Source organism: Micropterus salmoides, unplaced genomic scaffold (genome assembly GCF_014851395.1).
Source record: "Micropterus salmoides isolate LMB-PRFRI ecotype aquatic unplaced genomic scaffold, ASM1485139v1 Ms_hic_scaffold_2, whole genome shotgun sequence".
Lineage (NCBI taxonomy): Eukaryota > Metazoa > Chordata > Actinopteri > Centrarchiformes > Centrarchidae > Micropterus > Micropterus salmoides.
In genome coordinates this window covers 5,279,648-5,301,956 of record NW_024041150.1, presented here as the reverse complement: position 1 = coordinate 5,301,956, position 22,309 = coordinate 5,279,648, and the positions used below count along the sequence as shown (strand labels likewise).

At 41.2% G+C, this 22,309-nt stretch overlaps 2 protein-coding genes and 1 pseudogene across 2 annotated transcripts; all 3 read left to right on the top strand.

The window, feature by feature from the left end:
• The first annotated feature begins 545 nt into the window (after positions 1 to 545).
• On the top strand, positions 546 to 2,191 carry LOC119913397. The gene has a single exon (XM_038732814.1). The coding sequence runs from the start codon at positions 1,009 to 1,011 to the stop codon at positions 1,801 to 1,803; it is 795 nt and encodes a 264-aa protein (XP_038588742.1). The 5' UTR covers positions 546 to 1,008; the 3' UTR covers positions 1,804 to 2,191.
• A 3,389-nt stretch (positions 2,192 to 5,580) lies between these two features.
• LOC119913396 lies at positions 5,581 to 7,004 on the top strand. The gene has a single exon (XM_038732813.1). It carries the CDS (start codon positions 5,618 to 5,620, stop codon positions 6,440 to 6,442), a length of 825 nt encoding a protein of 274 aa, XP_038588741.1. The 5' UTR covers positions 5,581 to 5,617; the 3' UTR covers positions 6,443 to 7,004.
• Positions 7,005 to 9,037: 2,033 nt separating this feature from the next.
• The window catches only part of LOC119913390, a 31,658-nt pseudogene continuing 18,386 nt past the window's right edge, over positions 9,038 to 22,309 (top strand).

The window sequence follows — 22,309 nt, the reverse complement described above, 5'->3', positions numbered from 1 at the left end:
GATATATGTATGCATGTTTTTATTCTGCCTCAGCCAATAGTTTGTTGGATGTAAATCGAATGAACTTAACACTCTTTTGAGGAACTGGATATGTTTTAGTGACGACCTAAAGCTGTATCACAGTGTATGAACATCTCACAGGTAAAATTCTGTCCTCAAACCAACAAATAAAAAAGGTTCAATCAGCTTAACTATGGGCTGTTTTTCATGCTCTGTATTTTTTATTGTAACCATGTTTTAGCTGATTCTTTCACCAGCAGTTAGTTTCTATCTACCAGCACAACTGGTGAAAAGTTCTCAAATACTGTATACGTACATTTATTTGTCCTTCTACAGCACAGAGCTGCACAGTGACATTAAGGCTGTCGTCCCCCTTCACGTTTCACACACACGTTCATATAATAGTTATGTTAATACTTATAATATACCAATTTTCTTACTTCTAACACTTTTGGGGACTCGTGTCGCAGTGGGGGCAAAAACTGAGGTCCCTACAGGTAGAGACACTTTTTAAAGGTTGAGACTTGGTTTTAGGGTTCAGGTTACGGTTAGGTTAAAGGTTAGGTTAGAGTAAGAGGCTCTGTATTGAATTATGTCAATTAGATGCCCCATGAAGAAAGAGGAACAAACGTGTGTATGTTTGTGAAGCTGTTCACTAAAAATCTAGTTTTCAGAGTTCAACAGAAGCTCTTATGAAGCTCAAAACCTACCTGTGAGATTGGCGGGAGATATTGTGTGCTGCCGTATTTCCGTTCAGACAGCTGGTTCAAATAGTTTAGTTTAACTACATCAAGGGATAAAACGTTGAACGTTGAAGGAGGACCAGCTTCATGCTTTTACAAATACAGAAACTAAATGAACCACAGAAAATGGGAAGGACATTAAAGGAACTGTGAAGAGGTCGTCCTGTGGTGACTTAGGAACAGCTAATACTTCTCATTTCACTCTCTGAAACACTTACAGGGTCTACTTAGTGTTTTTCTTTCAGTCCTGCATTGATCTGAGGACATGGAGACACAGACGGGTGTTTGGCTCCTGGCAGCGCTGCTGAACGTTTCTTTAGCAGAAGATAAATACGTTGCTGTTGGTGGTAAACTGGAGCTGAGGCCTAAACCACCATCAGCAGTAGCCATAACCAACATCCTGTGGAAACACAACGGTAATCTGGTAGCAGAGTGGGCACAGGGAGCGGTTGAGCTGACACATTACGGGTCGTTTAAAAGCCGAACAACACTGGACATAAACGCTGGAGGTCTGGAAATCAACAACATGGTAGAATCTGACGCGGGGCTGTACACAGTGGAAATCAACAGCCAAGTTCAGAGTCCGAGCTATGATGTTAAAATGATCAAAGATGTGCCCAAGCCTGAGGTATGGATGCGATTACTGACATGTGCCGCTGATTCAGAAGCGTGCACGCTGTCCTGTGATGGAGACACTGGAGGGGCTGAACCTGTGACCTACAGCTGGAAGGAGGGAGACGGAGACTGGAAGGAGTCGGGAAAGGACATGAAAATCACCAAGACTAACACAGGTGTTAAAACCTTCTCCTGCAAGATGAAGAACCCGGTCAGTGAGAAAGAAAGTGAACCTGAACCCAACCCGTTCTTCCAAAGAAAACTTCCAGACTGCCTCTGGACTAAAGTTTTAGGGGCTGTGATGAGATCCTTGGCAATCGTGGCACTCTTTGTGACTGTTGTGTTCTTCTGTTATCTGAACCGAGAGACCGTCAGGAAGCTGATCTGTCCATGTCAACGTGGAAAAGGTGACGATAACGCACCTCCACTTCCTGATAGAGATTAAAGCACGTCAGCCCTGCAGCCACTTCAGACTGTGTCACATATAACCATCTCCCAGGTGAAGTTCAGTCTTCAGACAAACACAAATGCTCCTGCTCTGTGTTTTTACTGTTATTTTAGTCCGTGTTAACACTGATTCTTTCACCAGCAGTTAGTTATCTGTGAAGCACAGCTCGTCTTATCTAGTGAATGTGACACGTTGGCTGTTGGTTTGATGAACTAGACTCCCTGTTTGTTTTCATTGAAACTATGTTTTTAACTGATACATGTGTTTCTGCTGTCTCTAACATAATTATGACCAAAAGCAAAGCGTTTGTGTCTGTGATGGAAAAATGTGCTCTTCTTGTCACTTAATAAAAGTACATTTACTCCAGTACTGTACGTTAAGGTACATTAATTTGTCCTCCTACAACACAGAGCTGCACAGTGACATTAAAGTTGTTGTTCACGCTTCACACACAGAACATAAATACAAATAGAATAAAAATAAAACAACATATAAACTAACTTGTATGATAGTTACAAAAGTACTTATATATAAGTGCAATTTTGAGGTACTTGTATTTGACTTTTACCATTTTTTGTTACTTTATGAGTCTGCTCCACCACGTGTCAGAGGGGAAATATTGTCCTTTTTACTACAAGACATTTATTTAATCAACAAATATCTCCATCTGCACAAGGAGTACTTTTAGTACCAGACTTAAAGTATGCTTCTATTTTGATGCTAATACTTATGTACTTTTGTAACTGCAGAAAGTGTCAGTAAATGACTTGTTCTCCTGGTTTGATCTGATCGAGATACTGTGGTAAACTAAAAATGTATTTCTCAATAGTGCGTACATCCTACACAAAGTTCAGACTCAAGTACTTCTGCAGCTAAATCAATTAGTAAAATAAGATATTATTGAATTATTACTTTATGTTTTTACCATTACCATGTAAACATATTATTACTATGTCGGCTACTCTAGATAGTATGTAGACACATGAGCTTAGAGTAGCCTAGTTCTATTTTAAAGGAGACCTATTCTCCTGCTTTTCCAGTCCTATATTTTAGTTCTGTGATGCCTGTATGGCACCTTATGCATGATTCAGACTTCAAAAAAAATAATATTCTGTTTTATACTGGCTCTTCATGTAGGCCTTCATTTCAGCCTCTGTCTGAAACAAGCTGTAGCATTTTTTGAAGCTTTGGCCATGTTTAACATGAACATCCAACACTGTAACATTATAGATAAGTCATAAAATGTGGAAAAGCATAATAGGTCTCCTTTAACTGTTAAATACATTTATTATTATATTATCATGCGATATTACACAACACTTTAAACACAGTTTGCAGAAAAAGCTGCTACAGTCAATGGTTTTATATTAATAATGGATCAAGTCACCACCTGGATGTGAAAGGTGTTGCTCGTTTAGCGTACCCACAGAGAATTACCCCCAAGCAGAGGTTTTATTTAGCTCACTCAGCTGAATGCAGAACATGTTTAGTGCTATAAAGTGAACAAACAGTTAAACTTGCATCAGACATTTTATCTTGAGGGACTCACTGAAGAACACTAAAGGAAGGAAACAATGTGATGCGGAAACCAAAGTCAACTCAACTGTATTGATCGGAGGACATGGAGACACAGACGGGTCTTTGGCTCCTGGCAGCGCTGCTGTTGGCCCTGCTGAACTGCCACCTCCATTGTGTTTGCCCCTGTTGTCATTTACACAATTATTCACAGTTAATCACCCATAACGGGTACTACAATTACACGTGCAATATTTTAGAATGCACACGCAATTTAGTACTCTTTACTCGGGGTGTTAAGACATTAAGACCCTAAGACATTAACTAGGACACAGGACCAAAAACTGAGACACAGAACCAGGATGAGCCAACACACTAAGATGTGGATTAAAATACTGGACTAAGAACTAAGAAAAGAATAGAAGGAATGAGACAGATCAGGTAATATCTAAACATGCAAAAACAGAGAAAACACAACATGTAGGATAAAAAAAAACAAACCATGACAACTTGTCAGTAAATGACTTGTTCTCACATTTTGATCTGATCAAGGTACTGTGGTAAACCCAAAATATATTTCTCAGCACAGACTGCACCCTACACAAAGTCTGGCAGCTTAATCAATTATTAAATGTTTTGTTTTGACTTTTGTTCCTATTTAACACTGATGAAGTTAATACAGTTTAGCTGTGGAAACCAACAACATGAGAGAAGCGGTGGTAAACCCAATTAAATTGAGATATTAATAAAAAATGTTAAAGTTAATAATTACTTTATGTTTCTACCATTATTTTTCCATTACACCATCCTTCCATTTAGGGGGTCAACACTTAGCCCATCACACTTGACATTGCACAAGACTGGGGCCATGAGAACAAGACAAGAATATCCTTTAAAAGGCCAACCATTTAGAAAAAAAATTATTGATGAAATATTCAACAGGGGTGTCTGAGGCTCCTCCCCCAGAAGATTTTGAGCATTAAAAACTTAATTTCCTGCATTCTGGAGACATTTTCTGCACCAATTTAAGGTGGAAATGTCTTTATTTTTATAAAGGGAAGAACAAAATTTAGGTGTCCAGTGATAATTTACAATATAAAAATATAATAGAATATAATGCAGTAATCAGTAGCTTATTATTGTTTTTATCTGAAGTAACTTTTTCTGGACAACACACAGTTTTCTTCTATATTTACATGCAGGCTGGATGTGCAAATAAACCTTTCTCATAGCATTTTTATTTGTTAATTAACATTTCGTGGTGATATTTTTCAGAACATTTTTAACAAATGCTTTCAAAATGTGGTGGCTACATGTCCCCAGTGTAAATGACCCTCCTCCCTCTCTGCATGTACTCCATGCTTACCGCTTCACCTCCAGTCTCCTCCTGCTCTCTCTCCCTCAGCGCTGTCACTCTGCTGTCTCACGCCTCTTCCTCTGCCTGGCAGGGGCCACGGTACGTCAGATTACCAGTCCAGCCCTGGGGCCCACCATCATGTTATCAGCCTAGTGCTGTAGGTCCTATAGTTATGTAGACATGTGACTTTGGAGTAGCTCTATTTCAAGTGTTAAATAAATCCATTAAAATATGATATTATCATACAATATATTACAACAGTTTAAACACAATTAGCAGGAAAAGCTGCTACAGTCAATGATTTAATTTTAATAATGGATCAAGTGTAAAGTCTTTGTCTTCAGGGCCCCTAGAGTCTGGAACAGTCCACCAGAGATCAGAGTCTGGTCCTCCTTTGATTTCACTTCACATTTATGCAAAATAGCTTTCAGTGTATCATGCATAATTTATTCTTCCATATTAGTATGTTGACTGGTTTATGTTTTATTTATATAATTCAAACAATGCGATGTGCAGCTGTTTATTGTGCTTTAATTGAACATGGACTTATGTTTAATTCGTCTTACACCACTGTGTGTGTCTACATTTTGCATTGAAAGCACTTTGTTACCTGTAGTGAAAAGTTCTATACTGTTATTATTGTTTTAAGTGACCACTTGTAAATGAAAGGTGTTGCTCGTGTGGCCCAATGAGAAGCAGGCCGATCCCCAACAGACGTTTTATGTATTTCTCTCAGCTGAATGCAGAACATGTTTAGTGGTATAAAGTGTACAAATGTTGAAGACCAACTCATTTGTCTAGAGTCACTGAAGACCACTTAAGGAAGGAAACCATGTGATGCGGAAACCAAAGTCACCTCAGAAGACCAAAATAGCGACCTGTGAGGCTGTTGATGATATGAAAGCAGATATTCGTTCAATCTTTTATTGATCTGAGAACATGGAGACACAGACGGGTGTTTGGCTCCTGGCAGCGCTGCTGGCGACCCTGCTGGTCTCTGTTTTAGCCGAAGATAAATACATCGCTGTTGGTGGTAACCTGGAGCTGAGGCCTCAACCATCAGCAGCCATAACCAACATCCTGTGGAAACACAACAACAATCTGCTGGCAGAGTGGGTGGAGGGAGCAATTCATCTGACATACTACAGTACGTTTAAAGACCGCACAACCCTGAACACAACCACTGGACGATTGGAAATCAAGAACATGGGAGAAGCTGACGCGGGGCTGTACTTAGTGGAAATCAACAGCCATGCCCAGAGTCCGAGCTATGATGTTAAAGTGATCAAAGAAGTGCCCAAGCCTGAGGTGGTGTTGCGACCAGTGTCCTGTAATGGGGATTCAGAAGCGTGCACGCTGTCCTGTGATGGAGACACTGGAGGGGCTGAACCTGTGACCTACAGCTGGAAGGAGGGAGCCGGAGACTGGAAGGAGTCGGGACAGGATATGAAAATCAACAAGACTCAGACAGATGTTGAAACATTTTCCTGCAAGATAAAGAACCCGGTCAGTGAGAAAGAAAGTGAACCCAAAAATAATCTGTTCTTCCAAAGAAATCTTCCAGACTTTGAACTCTGGACTAAGGTTTTAGGGACTGTGATAAGATCCTTGACAATCTTTGCCCTCTTTGGGACTGTTGTCGTACACTTTGGGTATCTAAACCGAGAGACCGTCAGGAAGCTGATGTGTCCATGTCAGCGTGGAAAAGGTGACGATAACGCAGCTCGAGGTGGACGATCACCTCCATGTCCTGATAGAGATTAAAGCACGTCAGCCCTGCAGCCACTTCAGACTGTGTCACATCATTTTAACCATCTCTCTGGTGAAGGTCAGTCTTCAGACAAACTCAAATGTGGATCAGTCTTCCTGTGGAGCTTTGACTTAAAACAATCTAGCTGTGAAGTGTAAAAAAGACTTTTTGAGATGTTTTTACAGATAGATATTCAAAACAATAAGAGATTTTCTAATTGCAATCATTTTGCATTGCATGTACATTCTTACTGAATCATGTTATATTTTACTTCTATTCTTCTTACTACTGACAAGTGTTTATCATTTATTGTTAACTATGCAGCAGTTCTCTGATGAAGACAGCAGCGCAACACAGCCGGTAATACACAAAAGTCTTAGCAAACAGTCTAAACAATAGATTAATAATGAAATAAAGAACTACTTGGTGGTGGAAAGTTACTCAGTAGATACAACTGTCTAACTTTGCTTCCACTTAAATCCAACTTTAGACATTTTAAAAGCATAAATTGTAACTTAGGTTACGTTTACTTTGCAGGATGTTTTACATTTTAAGAATAAATAATAAGGCTCCAAATATGATGCATTGTAAACTAACTTTTTTAAATGTATGGTGTTGTTATCAGATTGTCTGTCAAGCACTTGCACTAACCTGTCTGAAAAGCGCTTTACAAATAAAGGTTGATTAATTGATTGATAACCAACAGTGGTTCTGTATAAAGTATGATAATATAAGTACACAAATCCTGTTCTTGAGTAAAAGTAAAGATATCTTTATTAGCTAAATATTACTCTACTGAAAGTCTTCAATTTAAATTAATAAGTAAAAAAGTACCTGCTTTTAAAAATGCTTTAGTATATATATATATATATATATATATAAAAGTAAAAAGTTCTATTATGGTTCTGTTTGTCAGGAGTTGCTGAGATGACAAACAGAATTTAAAAACAATCATCAAAATCAGTCAGTCAGCCAATGTTCTAGCTGTACTTGTTTAATTTATAACAAAACATCATATTTTAAAAACTCTTTGTCTGTTTTGTGTGTAAAATCTGACTTTGTAAAGTTACTGAAGCTGTCAGATAAATGTAGTAAAAAGTACAATGACCCTCTGAGATTTAGACAAAGTGACATGAAAAGAAAAGAACAAATACCTCTAATTCGTACTTAAGTACAGTACTTGAAAATAAATGTCCAATAATATTATAGAGGCTATCTGGAGCGTAGGACTGGGTGGAAAAACGGACTGAGGATTCAGGGCCCTCATGTGTGGAGGGCCCAAAAAGTACTAGAACGAATATCTGTGGATGCGGGAAGGGGCCCATAGAGGCTGCTAATGTACAGGGCCCTGCTTTTTGTGCGACACCTCTGTAGACTATCAGTCACAAAAGCCATTTTTTTCTGCTTGAGTCCTTACTTTTGATACCATGAGTGCATTTTTCTCATTGTACTTTAGTTAATTTAGGCAATTAAATAATTTAAATGATTTATTTGTTACTTGTAATGGAGTATTTTTTTAATTTTAGCCTAATGTTGCAACATTTGCTCAACTCTTGTCTAGTCTTAACATTCTGTCTTTGTCAAAAATGACCCTAAATCTATTTTGCATGAAGAAACAACTTGTCATTCATCACCACAGAAAGGCTGCATTAAATCAGTGGGCACCTCACGTCCAAATTGTTTTTCTTTACTAAAGTAAAGTTTTATTGTGATTATTTTTATTGCTAAAGGTACTGCATATGTGTAAACATATGTGTAAACATTACTTTTTAACGCGAGATAGCACTTGTAGGCCTAAGAATGTAGTAGAAATGTGCAGAAAGTAGTTTTGAATGCATTGTATTAAAGGGAAACAACAATAGTCTTGAACTTTTTTGGCAACACAGTGATATATTCTTATTTACTCTACAATGAGGGATTCAACTACAAAATATTAGTCTTCTCCCATTGTTTTAACCATTGGCCCCACCCACAAGGTGAATAAACAACAATAAATAAGAATAAACATAGCTGTCATTTCACTGTCCCAATCACTTTTTTAATGGCTGGTTTTGTCCCCACCACTTTTTGAAAGCATGAAAAATGTTCTGAAAAACAGCTTGCAACAAGAGATGTTTAATAACAATTGAAAATGCTCTGAGAAATGTTTATTTTCACAATCAGAAAACATGCAATGCCATTTAAATACAGGATAAAAAGTAACTTAAGCTAAAATAAGCAAATGATTACTGAATTATATTCCATTAAATTTTGAATTGTCACCTGGACTTTTTGTTTCACTTAATATAGATAAAGAAAATACCGCCATAAATAAATCTATGTATTAAGTGTTTAATGGTCAAAATCTTCTTTTTTTTATTTAAAATAGTGTTAATATATGTTGTTTTCGCGACCCCAACATTGTGCATCGTCACAGCCTTTATGTCCCCACCACTTGAATAAAATAACAACAAACATGCGGATTAAAGTTGTGAATCCTTCGCTTTGTTTACTTTCGGCTCGCTGCAGTTACACGGAGCGGCCTGTAGGCGTCACTGTAAACCCCTCAGCGAATCAAAACACAGCGAGTGATTGTGGCTGGGGGCGGGAGGGCATGACGTCATTGTTGGGGTATTTTCAAGATGGCGCCGGACTGTGGCCGGAATGCCGCAGCTCACCGTTGAGGGATTTATTTAATCTTCTGCTCCGGCGGCGGCGGCGTTAACTTCGCAGGACGGAGAGGAAAATATCGTTGTGTTAGACGCCGGAATATAAAGATGTTACATCCGGCGGGTGTCAGCAGGTAACGTTGTGTGTGAAGTAGCCCTGGCTAAAATGGTAGCTCTTTCCTCCAAGAACAACAAAACCTGCTGCTGCTGCTGCTGCTGCTGCTGCGGAGCTCGGCCGACAGGGCAGGAGGAGGAGCCGTTGCGAGATTTTACGCCCGGGGCCGAGGCTCGTCGGGCGGACTGAGAGGTCATGGCAGCGACGAAGGAGAACGGAGGGTCGTTCGCCGTCGACTTTAACGAGAACGAAGAAGGAGGAGGAGGGAAAGCGGGTAACAAGGATTACGTGGGTCAGGGAGCTGGGAAGGGTCACGTCTATGTGGCCGGTAACGGGAGGAATGTAAACACAGACGCCCCCGGGACTCGAGAAGGAGATAATGCTGGATCTGGTCACCGCGGCGGAGGAGTGCCTCCCCGGCCGGCTGACTGACAGCTGTGTGATTCCGGAGGTTTGCGGCGACCTGAACGGATTTACTGAGTCACTCGGTCAGGAGGAGCCGACAATGGAAGGAGGAGGAGGAGGAGGAGGAGGAGGGGAGGTCGGCCTCACGGGGACCACAGCCGCTTCCTGTCCAGCTGTGCTTGCGGGTCTGTTTTCCGCGGAGACAGGCCGAGAGATGCGGGAGCACCCGGCGGGGGGAGAGCGAGGGGGAAACCCCGGATTCTGGCGGCGCAGTCCCCGGCACTTCTCTCCCCTTGGACCGGCTTCTGTGCACCGGGAAGCACCAGTGGAGCTGCACTTGCAACGCAGCGGCCTGCCTCCCGTGTCCGGATGTAAACATGCCCAACGGGGATCTCGGCGGTCCCGGTCCCGGAGCGGACATCGCTCGCTGTAAACACACCGGGGTGTTTTCCAGTCCGGACCAGAGACTCTGTTTATGCGACGACGTGGACTGTGAGGAAGTGAAAATAGCCAACGGTGGTTTACATCTCGTGAAAACCGCCACAGCAACATGTGACCGGCCCGACTCTGAAAACAATACCGACGTTCATTTCGACCTGGGGGCAAGGCAGGAAAAGGGGGTCCGGTCCGGATTTTGCGACCACAGCGGGACGTTGGGCTCTCAGTGCCCGGGGGAGGATGCGCCTGCTGCGGCAGAGCTCCCTCACTTCCTGTCCAAGGACTCCCCCGCCCTGGGATCAAGTGCCAAACTCCCCTCCAACCTGAACAGCGAGAGGCCCCTCTCTGAGCCCCCCATCAGGACGGAGGAGGAAGAGGAGGACTTCAGTGACCTCAGTTTACCCGTCAGGCCGCAGAGTTTGAGGACTAACCTCAACCTCGCCGTGTCCCTCAGCTGTGATGCCACCCCGTTGTCCCCCGACGACGAAGGGGGCTTTTATTTCGGGGAGGAGGGCTACGGGGAGGACTTCCGGAACGTTTTGGAAGCGGGTCGCAGGCAGAGCGCCCCGGACAAGCTGCCAGACCTGGCGGAACAAACGGGGGGCTCGGACCACAAGCTGCTGCCAAAGAGGTTCGGCATCGCTGATTTCTTCACCAGGTAAAATGAAGTCTCTCTCTCTCTGAGTCACACACAGCTGGTGAAGTGTCAACACACAATCAAGTGATGTGGTAAATATTTTAAAAACAAAACAAACAAAACAAACAACCTCTAACTCTAACACAGACCTGGTCCTGTGCACCTGTGTGGCCTACTTTACACAGCTGATGCATCCTATTAATGTGAGTATAAAGAAGTACACAATCCTCACTTCTCAACTGAGTATTGTGCCAATAGAAGAAATACATCTCCAGACACTTTCTCTACATTCCCACCATCCCTGAGAAAAGAAAGAACAGAAAGTTTAAACGTAAAAGAGATGGTTTGCACAACGAAGTCTTAAATATAGACATTTAGGGAATGTAGTACGTGGTCTGAAAATATATAAGACTTACATTTTGTCTAATATACCAATTAACTTTAGAAAAAAAACAGCCAAAAACACAAAAGTTAAACATTTTATAAGGAGAGAAAAACAAATAAATCTGTCAGCATTGCATCAAATACAGAGATACAACACACACTGGCAAAAACACTCCAGACGCAAACAGCTTTTCACATGTTTCTTGGCAGGTAAAGTTGTTTGCCAGTGTGTGAAAGAACTGATGATGCTGCGACAGGAAACAGAGAGCTGTGGGAATAACGTGGACGAGGTTGCAAGCAAGGATAAACGCAGGATTCTGCAAGTAGAGAAACGAAACACCTTTTTAGATCCAATATTTTACCGTCGTGGCTCCCTGTCATCACATTTCACCATAAATAGGGATGGCGAGTGCATAAGATGTTTGCCTTTGCTGTGGGAGATCTGGGTTCAATTACCGCTGTGACTCATCCACCAATGTGGCCCTGAGCAAGACACTTAACCCCTAGTTGCTCCTGAGGCGCTTTGGCTAAAAGCATCAGCTAAATGAAATGTAAATAATGACATAAACACTTTCTGAAGGTCAGTTTTGTCCCACTCTCTCTGTTAAACTGCCTTTGCGTCTGAGTCTCAATGTTTCACAGTTCAAAATTGGTAAATCAACCGAAAGAAAATGAATCAACAACTATTTAAGCAAAAATGTCGTCAGATTAGTTGATAATTAAATTAATTGTCACAGATGGTTTAAATTTGTTTGTTCATTAGAGAGCAGAAGTTATAATCGTCACTTCCGGGCCGGCCTCCGCACCTCAACACAAACATCTCTCATTCAGCATTTGCTTCATCTGCCTGTCGGATCAAATGAGGCGTGTTCCTGTTGTTTACTGCCCGTATAACAAAGACAAACCAGATTAGAAATTAAAATGTTAACCCGTGTTTACTTTGTGAGCACAGAAAGAAAAAAAACTACAAGTGAGGCGGCTTCTCTTCTGAAAACCATCTCCTGCAGGGGCTCAAAGCTTCTTGTACTCACTAGATGTGTGAAAACAGGGCCCAGGTTCCAAAATACTGAAATTATCCTTAAATTCATCCTTTAGCTAAACATGCAAAGCGAGCCACACGACATACTGTGGTAGTAGCGTAGTTACGAATCCCAAAGAGATTTCTTACTTCTGAAACAGAACCCAGAAGCTCCGGTTCCACTTTGGCACTCAGTGGAAGGGAATGAGATACGGAGTCCTGTTCTTTTCTCTACAGTATCATCTCGCCATCAGCTGGTCAACAGTGATGGGGGATTGGTCCCTTTGGCCATGTATTTTTCATCTCCCACCTGAGCTCGTAACCTCCTCCATCTGGTCCGGATGTCATTAAGTGAACGGATCTCAAGTTGTAATCAGGATCTGGCGTTTTCTCTGCAGCTGGACGGCTGCTGCGAACGTGACAAATCGATTTTTTATTTGGAGATATTTGTTGTTAACTCATCTTGTTGAGGTCTGTCCGACGAGAAGGTGATTGGAAAAGAAATAAATGATATAGCATGTGAACTTATTTCACATATCCCAGTGTAATGGTGAAACTTAAACAGCAAAAACAAAAAGCTAGAAGCGCCTTCCTGTTAAAACATCCCACAAATAGTAATTGTAGTTTCTTTAAAAACACAAAACAATTAAAGTGCACAGAGAGCTTCAATGCTGCCTGGACACTGAGGTTGGACAGGGTTGCTTGCATGTATCTGCATGTTACATTACAATCACCGCCTGCTTTCACCTCCTACCTTGTGATCTGTGATCATCAGAAGCTTCAGTAAATATATTTTTTGCAAGCATTATACTTCCAACTGTTTATATGTTGTTTCTCATTGAGCAACTAATCCGATTCTTCCCATAGAAATCTACCTGCGTTTGCTTTGTTGTTTCTAATCTCTCACACTGGAATTGGAAAGAAGTTGAATATTCAGATTACCCCATGCACAAAACTGTACCTCAGGGGCAGCCGGGTAGTCCACTAAGCGGAAGGCCGGTGGTTTGATCTGTATGAATGTGATTTCTGTTCTGATGTGCGATCCTTAGCCTCTGCAATCAGTGTATGAATGTGGTGAATTAGTGCAAAGCTCTTCGAGTGGTCGCAAAGAGCAGAAAGGCGCTATACAAATCCAGACCGTTTACCATTCCACACACGTCTTTTTCTCCAACTAGAGAGGGACAGAGATGCCGTGGGGTGAATCCACATTTAATATCAGTTTCTGTCATTATAGAGGGATTAAGGACGATGTTAGCCGGGGCTAGTTGACCATTTGACACACGTATATCTGCGTCTTCTCATAGTCTCGGAGCTGCAGTCTGGGGCCTGTAGCTGTGTAATAGCTTGTTAATCTCGCCCCAGTTCTGTGTATGTGCAGTAAGTGATGCAGCAGGGCCCAGCGAGCATTGACTCAGCCTCTTTCCTCAGGGCTTAGCCCACACTCACTGCAATTCAACCATCAGGCCGATTCATCGCACCGTTTAACCTCGACTGCCCTCCACTCACGCGTGAATAAAGATACTTTCTCAGTTCCTGAAAAGGTGATATTTCAGGCATGTCACAATCACAAGATCTGTTTCACACTCACAGATGGTTGGGCAAAAATATTATAGTCGTATCTGAGGAAACTTTTGAACCTCCCAGGTTGGATCTTTAGGTATTTTTCTTTGAGTCCCTCATGACGCAGCAGAGTTCAGGCGGCTCGTATCTCTGCTATGTCCAGGCCAAAAGCACAATACAGTCTAACAAACGTGATGGCAGGAAGCCCAGGAAGAACATTTAGTGAGGTGGACACACCTGTACAGGTTGTTCTTAGTCAACTACTCTAAAAATAACTCTACATAACTCTTCCAGAGACATGGCCAGGCCTTTCACCATAACTACTTTTGCTGGACGCTATATTGTCCCAGAAATGATTACAATAAAAAGATATTACTGTAATTTTCAGACCATTTTATGCCACCCGTTATAATTATAATTCAAAGAGCAATGAACCAAAACCAAAAAATCAAAATTGACTCTCGGCCTCTAAATAATTGCATTAAATAAATATTAAATATTTGGCATGCTGGCTCTTTCACGCTGATGTGCTCTCCTCTCTCATTCAACCCAAAATGTTCCCACACTGCAGCTGTGGAGTGCGGCTTTGAAACAAAGTCCATCCGGGCTTCTTTCCAAACACTAAACCCACCTTTTAGCCTTGAGTAACATGTTATCTTCACTTCACCTGGTTCACTGTGTGTGTGTGTGTGTGGAGGAGCTACCTAAGCCCCGCCCACTGTGAAACTCCGCCACGAGGACAGAAGCAGCGTAACCAGAAATTACAGCAAAACGTGTCTCAGCAGATTATTATTATTTTTTGGTCTGTTTATTTTGCTTATTTGTGCCCCAAGTCTTATAACGGTGGTGGGAAATCCTGCTTTCTATTCTGGCGTGATGTTGGTGATGCTGCTAAACTGTTGGAGACACTACTGATACGCAAAATAACCCCTCCAATATACTGCTAACATGAACATGAAAGACTGAATATTGATGTGAAACTACGCCTACTTGTGTTGTTGTCTTATTGTAAGGCTACCAAAATTACAGCTTAATTCAGTTTGTTCAATTACCAAACGCTTCAGATGCTGCATGTTTGACAGCTGAAAGAAAGAACATTTAGTGGTGATATGTTTTGTTTTGTGCACTGAGGAAGGCTTTAGTTTCTTAAATAACTAACTGCACTGAATACCTTTTACTTCACGTCTTCGTCCTGTGTGTTCAAACGTTAGAAAACTATGTAAATATTCACATATAATATCACCAACGTTACATGTTGCTGAACAGCAACGAGAGTGACACTGAACCGTGACAACATTCCTGTGAAAGACACGGGAGGAAGTGAAAGAGGACCAGCAGAGGTGGAGAGCTTCTGCCCGGTAAATGTTTCATGAATTTCCAGACACGACAGCACAGTTCAGAGCCAGAGGGGTGTTTTTTGTTGTTGTATTAGTGAAGCGGTGAAATCTTGTGGAGCTGGCAGGTGTAGGAAAGCTTCTGTTTGTTGAATCTCCGCCTGTGTCGGGCCTGGTTTTGGTTTGGACGCGGGCCTCAGCAGCTGCTCTGAATGCCACGGCGTCTCAGAGGAAATCCAGACAGACGGAGAGGAGAGGAACGCCGAGGAGAAAACCTCCACGCCGGCTGTTTGGTTCACAGTGCTGAGGGCAGATCAGGGAGGGGTCAGTAGAGAGAGTATCAGATTCACCCGTAACAATATAACCAGTAATACTACTTTACTTTTTTTTTTAAACTGCAGCTATCGACCTGGAGCAGTTTTACACAACAAAACCTCTGACTGTTCACCACCAACGTTTGGCTCTTGACTTTCTAAAGGTGTAATTTATCCATCTGGAAATCACAGTGCTCCTGCTAACCACTTCCCATCTTATTTTCTAAGCAGCCCAAAGTTTCGCACAACTGTTAATTAGCAACAGAGAAATGGTCTTGCAGCTTCATCTGTACTTAAGATTCGTCTAAAATGCAAACAGGTGTTATGTGAAGAGGTAGCTCTCAAAACACATTGAACTATTTTGAAAAAAGAGCTAATTGTGATTATTTTGACTGATATTGCAGCCGTGATATGATTTGCTTTACTTGGGGGAACGATCATTTTTACATCTAGAACATAATGTGTGCCAGCACATCTCTGCAATTTGTCATTTTAAAATGGTATTTTGACACACATGTCACCTTTAACTAATTTTGCACTTCGTGTGATTTGAAAATTGCAGTAGGACATATTGCTATTTTGATAAAATTTTGGTTTTCTGGTTCATAAAATGGGGAAAATTTTGATAAGTGTTTCCCGAAACCGAAGATCACGTCCTCAAATGTTTTGCTTTGTCCACGACCCAAAAGTTATTCAGTTTACAGTCAAAGAAGAGCAAAGAAACCAGAAATTATTTACATTTAGGAAGCTGGAATCAGATATTTAGACTTTTTTTTTTCTTAAAACAAAATGGTTATCAAAATAGCTGCCGACAATTAATTGACTGATCATTGCAGTTTTTATTGGTACCGATTTTGAACCCTTTAATAAGAATTCTGGCTTAAGCACAATGTTGATTTTCTAAAAAAAATAATATCATGGCAAACATTTAACTATCACTAGAACAACTGACCCTTCGCTAAGCCACGCCCCGTATACACAGCTGGCCAATCACAGCGCAGTGTAGGACTCACTCGCTCTAACTGAGGTCCGACACTTTCATGGCTGCGCTCCATTCACTCTAAATGCAAAAGGAGTCGTTTTCTAGCTTTTTTTCTGCTGTATTTTTCTAAGATCTGGTCAAACGCTGTTCCAGGTGCACTTGTCATAGTTACAGTCGCTACCCAGAGAGGTTGAAAGGATTTATTCTCTTTCCAAAACCTAAAACAAATCCAGAAATATGTCTGCTGTGGATTGATCCTAATGTTAGTTAGCTCACGCTGGCTGACTTCATACTGAATGTAACGTAATAAAGTCCTGCTGTTCTGCTTTTTAACGACTGTAATAATGAATAGAGACCTACCCAGCTGTACAGGAACAGTGTTGATCCTTAAAATCGTTGTCTTTTGTCGGTGGCTCACATGTACTGTGTGATCGGTAGGCTTTAGCCCGTTAGACAGCCTGAATAAAACAAACAAATGTATAATGCAACTGTAAAACTGCCTGCTTCTTTCTGAGATCGCTTTTTCCAACAAATGTGACAATATTTCTCGGGGGAGTGCAGTAAAAGACGGTGGCAGCGCCGACAGTTTGTTGGACTTAGCAACTGTAAATAAGGAGGGAGGGGCTTAGCGAAGGGTCAATTCACCCCCCCCTCCCCCCAAAAATACAATTAAAGTTAAGGTTTATCTTTAAAGAAGATCAGCTGTCACTCATGGTGTTTAAAAACACTGAAGAAACCCATCTGCAATGTCTGTTTCTAAATATTCTGACGGGGCCGAACCAAAACAGAAGCCTGTTCCCCTCCTAATTCTTTGTTCTTTTCCATTAACGTACACAATCCTAATTAAATTGGCTCTGATGACCTCCGGGTTTAATTATTTACACACACACACACTTTCCACACCACTTTGGGAATTAGGTTAGATCCTATCACACAAACACACACAGTATCTGTTGCGTTGCATTCAGGGCCTCTTTCTCTCTCTGCTAAACAAAACAAAGAGCCACACTGGGATGCCTTTTTTAAAATGTGCAGCTACAGGTGTGCCGTTCAGGTGTCTGACGCCCGCCAGGAGATTAAGGCTGCTTCTGATGTGAGGAAGAAGCTTGATGTATCCGACACAAAGGGAAACATCAGACTCTGTTTTTCTCGTGCTGGAACATGAATAGTGACAACCTGGCCCGTTGTATTTAACCTCACAACACAGCTAGCAGCGCTGTTTCTTCTCTCCAAAAGACAGACGTATCTGTTTGCTGTATTTGAGCAGCTGGATATTTGATCCACATTTGCGTGAAGTGATCAGGGCTTTTAGTTTTAGGTTTAGTTATTAGGTTTCCTTTTTACATGTGTTCTTCGTGCTACCCAGATTTAAACCAAAAGGTCTAATGAGATTTGATTTAAAGAGCAGCTCCCTCCAGTTTGTAAAACCAGACAAATGGGCACAAAGTTTAGAAAGTAACTTCCTCTTTTCTATTTCTATTTCACTTGTTGCTTCATGAAGTGAGAAAGAAGATAAAGACGTAGTCGACGTGGTTTTCGCCCCAATGTCTGTCACTGTTTATGTTTTATAATTTAAACCAGTACAGCCTCTCTCAGTGGAACTAATTTTGTTATAGCAGGTATTAAAGGTGCATCTAAAAGCTTATTTGTTTCTGTAATTTAAAACAAAAGTGAAACTTTCATATAGACACATTGAGAAAGGTCAAATGTTTCAAGGCCTTTTTTTGTTTTAATCTTGATAATTACGGCTTACAGCTCATGGAAATCAAAACTCCAGTATCTCAAAATTAAATTAGAATAAATACCTAAGAAGGGCTCTAATCAGCTGATTAACTCAAAACAGTGCAAAGGTTTCCTGAGCATTTAATCTCTGCCTGCTTCTGGCGCTCACAATGAACTTTTCCATGATTGTCTAATTTTTTTGAGATGTAAATATGGTTTGTTTTGTCAGCGTGGGTGGTATTATCTGTGAGGTTAACTGTTTGGTATCCATGGTAATTGGGGTTAGGACCTGATATAGAGAAAACAAGCCATTACAGATGAACAGTTGCAAGGTCAAGGTCCTAGGTCATTCCTATCGACTTGACACAAGCATCCTAACTTCCCAAAATCTTAAATAAACTATGATAACTTTAGGATGACTGTTAAACAGTCCTAACTTTATATTTTTCACCAAATACTTTTAGCTAAATCAGGCGGAACTTATTCATTGATCCTCATTAGATGTGTTTGATGTTACGCTAGATAAACTGTCATTATAAAACATGATGTAAAGGCTGGATGTAACAAAAGTATCCTAGTGCAAGTCTACGATAGGAGATCGTTTAAAGACGAGCACGCCATGAAAAACACGATGACGTTAGCCTTAAGTACCTTCATAGTTCACTTTCCTGAGAGACCCACAATACGGGCCAGTGACGGCGCACAGGAGGAGCCACAACCGGTTTTCTTTTGCTGTTTGGACACAAGAGCTGCGTCTTACTTGTCTTTTCTTTATATAGCATCAACGCTCCGCTACATGCCGGATACAACGGGAGGCTGTGTCTGCCATCTTAGGTCCACTCTCTTTCTTTTATCTCCAGAGTTAGCGTTGTGTAACTTTGGATTTCTCGACAGAGGTTATAAACACCTCTGACTGACGTTGTTTTTGTTCCAGTTTATTTGCAAATTGCAATATTTATTTTAATACATTTTAATTGAAAAACAAAGAAACAGCTGTTACAAAGTTGTTTAGATTGGCGAGATGAGAAAAGTAGAAGTAGTCAGTTTGTTACCAAGCGGACATAAAAGTTGATAAGCGATGTTGGATTGAGTATTGAGGATTTCCTAACCGGAGATAAGAGAGGGTTCCTAAGGTTAGTTAGGATTTATTTCTTTAATACCAAATTGGTAAAAATCCTGTATTATGCAGGCCGCACTCTGGAGGATAATCGAGCCGATTTTGGGTCCGATTCACTTAATCCGAGACTGTTCGGAACAGATTATTGGCCTAAATGATCCCGTACTGTGAGGGGTTTACTCACATAATCTTAAGGTCGCCGACTGGATCTGAGGCACCCCGATTTTGAATCTCAACAGCCAATCAGTTCTGTTTTTTCTGTGCAAAACATGGCACAGGAGTGCAACCATCTGACATCAACAGTCTGCCTCCATGTTTGTTTATGTCTGAAGTCGTGTTTGATCGCTCTGAAACCGTTTAGTATGCATTATTTTATTATTATTGCATATATATGCATTGTTTTAAATAAACAAATTCACTGATATTACTGTTATTAAAATAAAAACAATAAAATGGTATTGCTTATTCATATATGAAAAGATTCTCCTAAACACTTATTGTGATATCTAAACATCCAAGTGTTGGTCAGTGAAAGAAAGCGATTGTTTCTGACTCCTTGACTGGGTTCTCAGCACAACTTCCTCCTGCAGAGAGGACAGGAATCATATTTGCTTTGCTGTCTACTGGAGCGTTTCAGCGGTATGTGTGTACTCTCCTTCAGTTCCTCTCTCTTCTTCCTTCTTTCTCTTCCTACCAGCTGAACAACAAAGTCTTCCACTGAAACAAATGGAAAAGTGTTTACTTGGCAGCTTTGTTTTCCATCATCACTTCAAAAACTGCTGCAACGGCACGACTGCGGTCAGAATGACGATTAGGATTAATTCACCACATTACGTATTCACTGTTTACAGCTGCGTTTCTTCCTTCATTTGTTTGAGGAACTGAATTATTTTTCCGCAGCTGCTGCGCAGAGTCTGACCTCAATGACTTTTCCTCCCAGAGGCCAATGGAAGAATAATCAGTAGCTCTCATAATATATCACAATATTTTCTGTTTCTGAAAATTAATGACAGAAAGGGGAATTGTAAAAAGGTCTGACTGAGGAATAAGCAATAAAGAAGTTAATTACAAGAGTGAAACAGTCTTATTCAAAAGGAATTAGTTTTTGTAAACGGCCAGTAATGTTTTATTTCACAGGCCTCGAATTTCTCAATAATTTGTCTGGGAAGTTTCCTGGAACGAACTTTGTAATTCTGGGATTAATTACATGGAAAAACAGACGATGTACCTACTCCGCTCCAGTGTTTGAAAAAGAACCTGGAAATGATATATTTCTTAGTTTGGTAGACTTTATTGTTGACTGCAGAGGAACGTCTGTAAAACACATGATACAGAAATAACAGAACACCTCGTTCCTGACCTTGGAAACAGCAGTCCACCTTTTTCTTGGGCTTTGTCAACTGTCCTCACATGAGCTAAAGTTGAGGTGACCTAAACTTGCAAACTGAACACAGTGTCCATTTCCCTAAAACTAGTACCAATTACAAAGTTCTTAAGGAACATCCCTAAAAATTCATTCCTTTCTAGGACATTGATAGCAGACTAATTCTGCCCACACGCTTTCACTGCATCAACATTAAATAAACTTTAGAAGAAGAGGTATGAACATCAGTGATTTAGTTCATTTGCAATGTTTTGTGTACTTCAGTGTAAAAAAACAGAAAATATTAACTCACACATAAATAATATATATCAGTCTCTTTGTCAATGATAAAAGCAGTATTGTCATTTCTATCAGAATCAGAAATTAGAAACCGCTTTATTGCCAAATAGTTTTTACACACGCGAGGAATTTGCTTTGGTGAGTCGATGCGTAACACCGACCCAAACCAAACACAAATAAACACATTTAAAACAACCAAATCCTGCGGATTTATGAACATAACAAGACGACAAATAAAGAATACAAAAACATAAAGTCAGAACACAAAATCCCCGGCTGACTGGCAGCGAGACCAGCAATTTAAAAAGCCTCTCTTCTGATGCTGGCACAGGAGCTTTTAAAGGCCGCCTTCCAAGGCCAGGTGGACCTCATTCAGCGGTCGGCTGCAGGACTCCTAGAGGACAGAAGCCGTAACAGTAACAAAAGACATAAACCTTTTATAAATATACAAACATGAGCTTGACAAAGTTATAAAAGAATATTAAAGACTATGTCATCTATGTGGACCAGAAGTGGAAAAGTGCAGCCATGAGAGGCTGGACAGATGGCAGGCTTGAAGTTTCAGTCAGCGTGTGGAAACTTTTCTGCATGATAGTTTTCCTCTTGTTCCTGCGTGGAGACCCGGACCGCTGACCTTACTTGGGCGGCCGTGGCTCAGGAGGTCCTCCAGGCCGCGTGTCGAAGTGTCCTTGGGCGAGATACTGAACCCCGAATTGCCTCTGGCGGCTGTTCCACCAGCGTATGAATGTGTGTGAATGGTGTATCATGGTCATATCATTGACACCGGAATATAATCCAGTCCAGTGAAGCTTTAAATGAAATGTAAAAATGAATGAATGTTTATAGTTGTGAGTCAGGAGAAGCTGTGGAGACGTACACGCCCTCTGCATCGCCTCACTTCTCTTGGTATTGTGTAACTTCAGCAGATAAGCAGTAATACTGATAACACCCATTTTTTTCTGTCTCTCTTTCAGGAGCCTGTTTTCTAGGAAATCCAAAGAACCCAAGGCGCTGGCCCATAATGCAACAGGGTGGCGACTGTTCGGCAAGACAGGAGCCAGAGAGGGCGATGCAGCTAAAGACCCCGCCTCCACGTCGTCCACAGAGGAGGTTGGCTCTTTAAACACACTCACTGACATCATCCCCGCCGTCGTGCCCAGTCTTTTGGTTACAGTTGGAGAAAGTCTGAGGGCAGTAGTGAAGTTAGTGTTCGCTTACTCTCAGTTCTCCACGTCTTGTATGGACTTGAAACTCTCCTGGTTGAATCACTAGTACAAAAGATGAACAACTGGTTCTATCTGGTTCTTTGATAATGAAACTGTGGACATATAAACTGAAAGATAGGAAGTTAATTTAAACTCCCATGGTGCTTTTCAGTAAGATGCAATCATTGAACAGTTTAAATTAAATATACTCCGGGGTTAGGCTTGGTTAAATTTGGAAACTTTGTTGTTTGTTATTGTTTAACTGGAGAAGACGGAGGGACGGGATGCAGCGGCGTTCTTTCTGCAGCTGATACTGAAGCTCCTGCGCTGTGACAACTT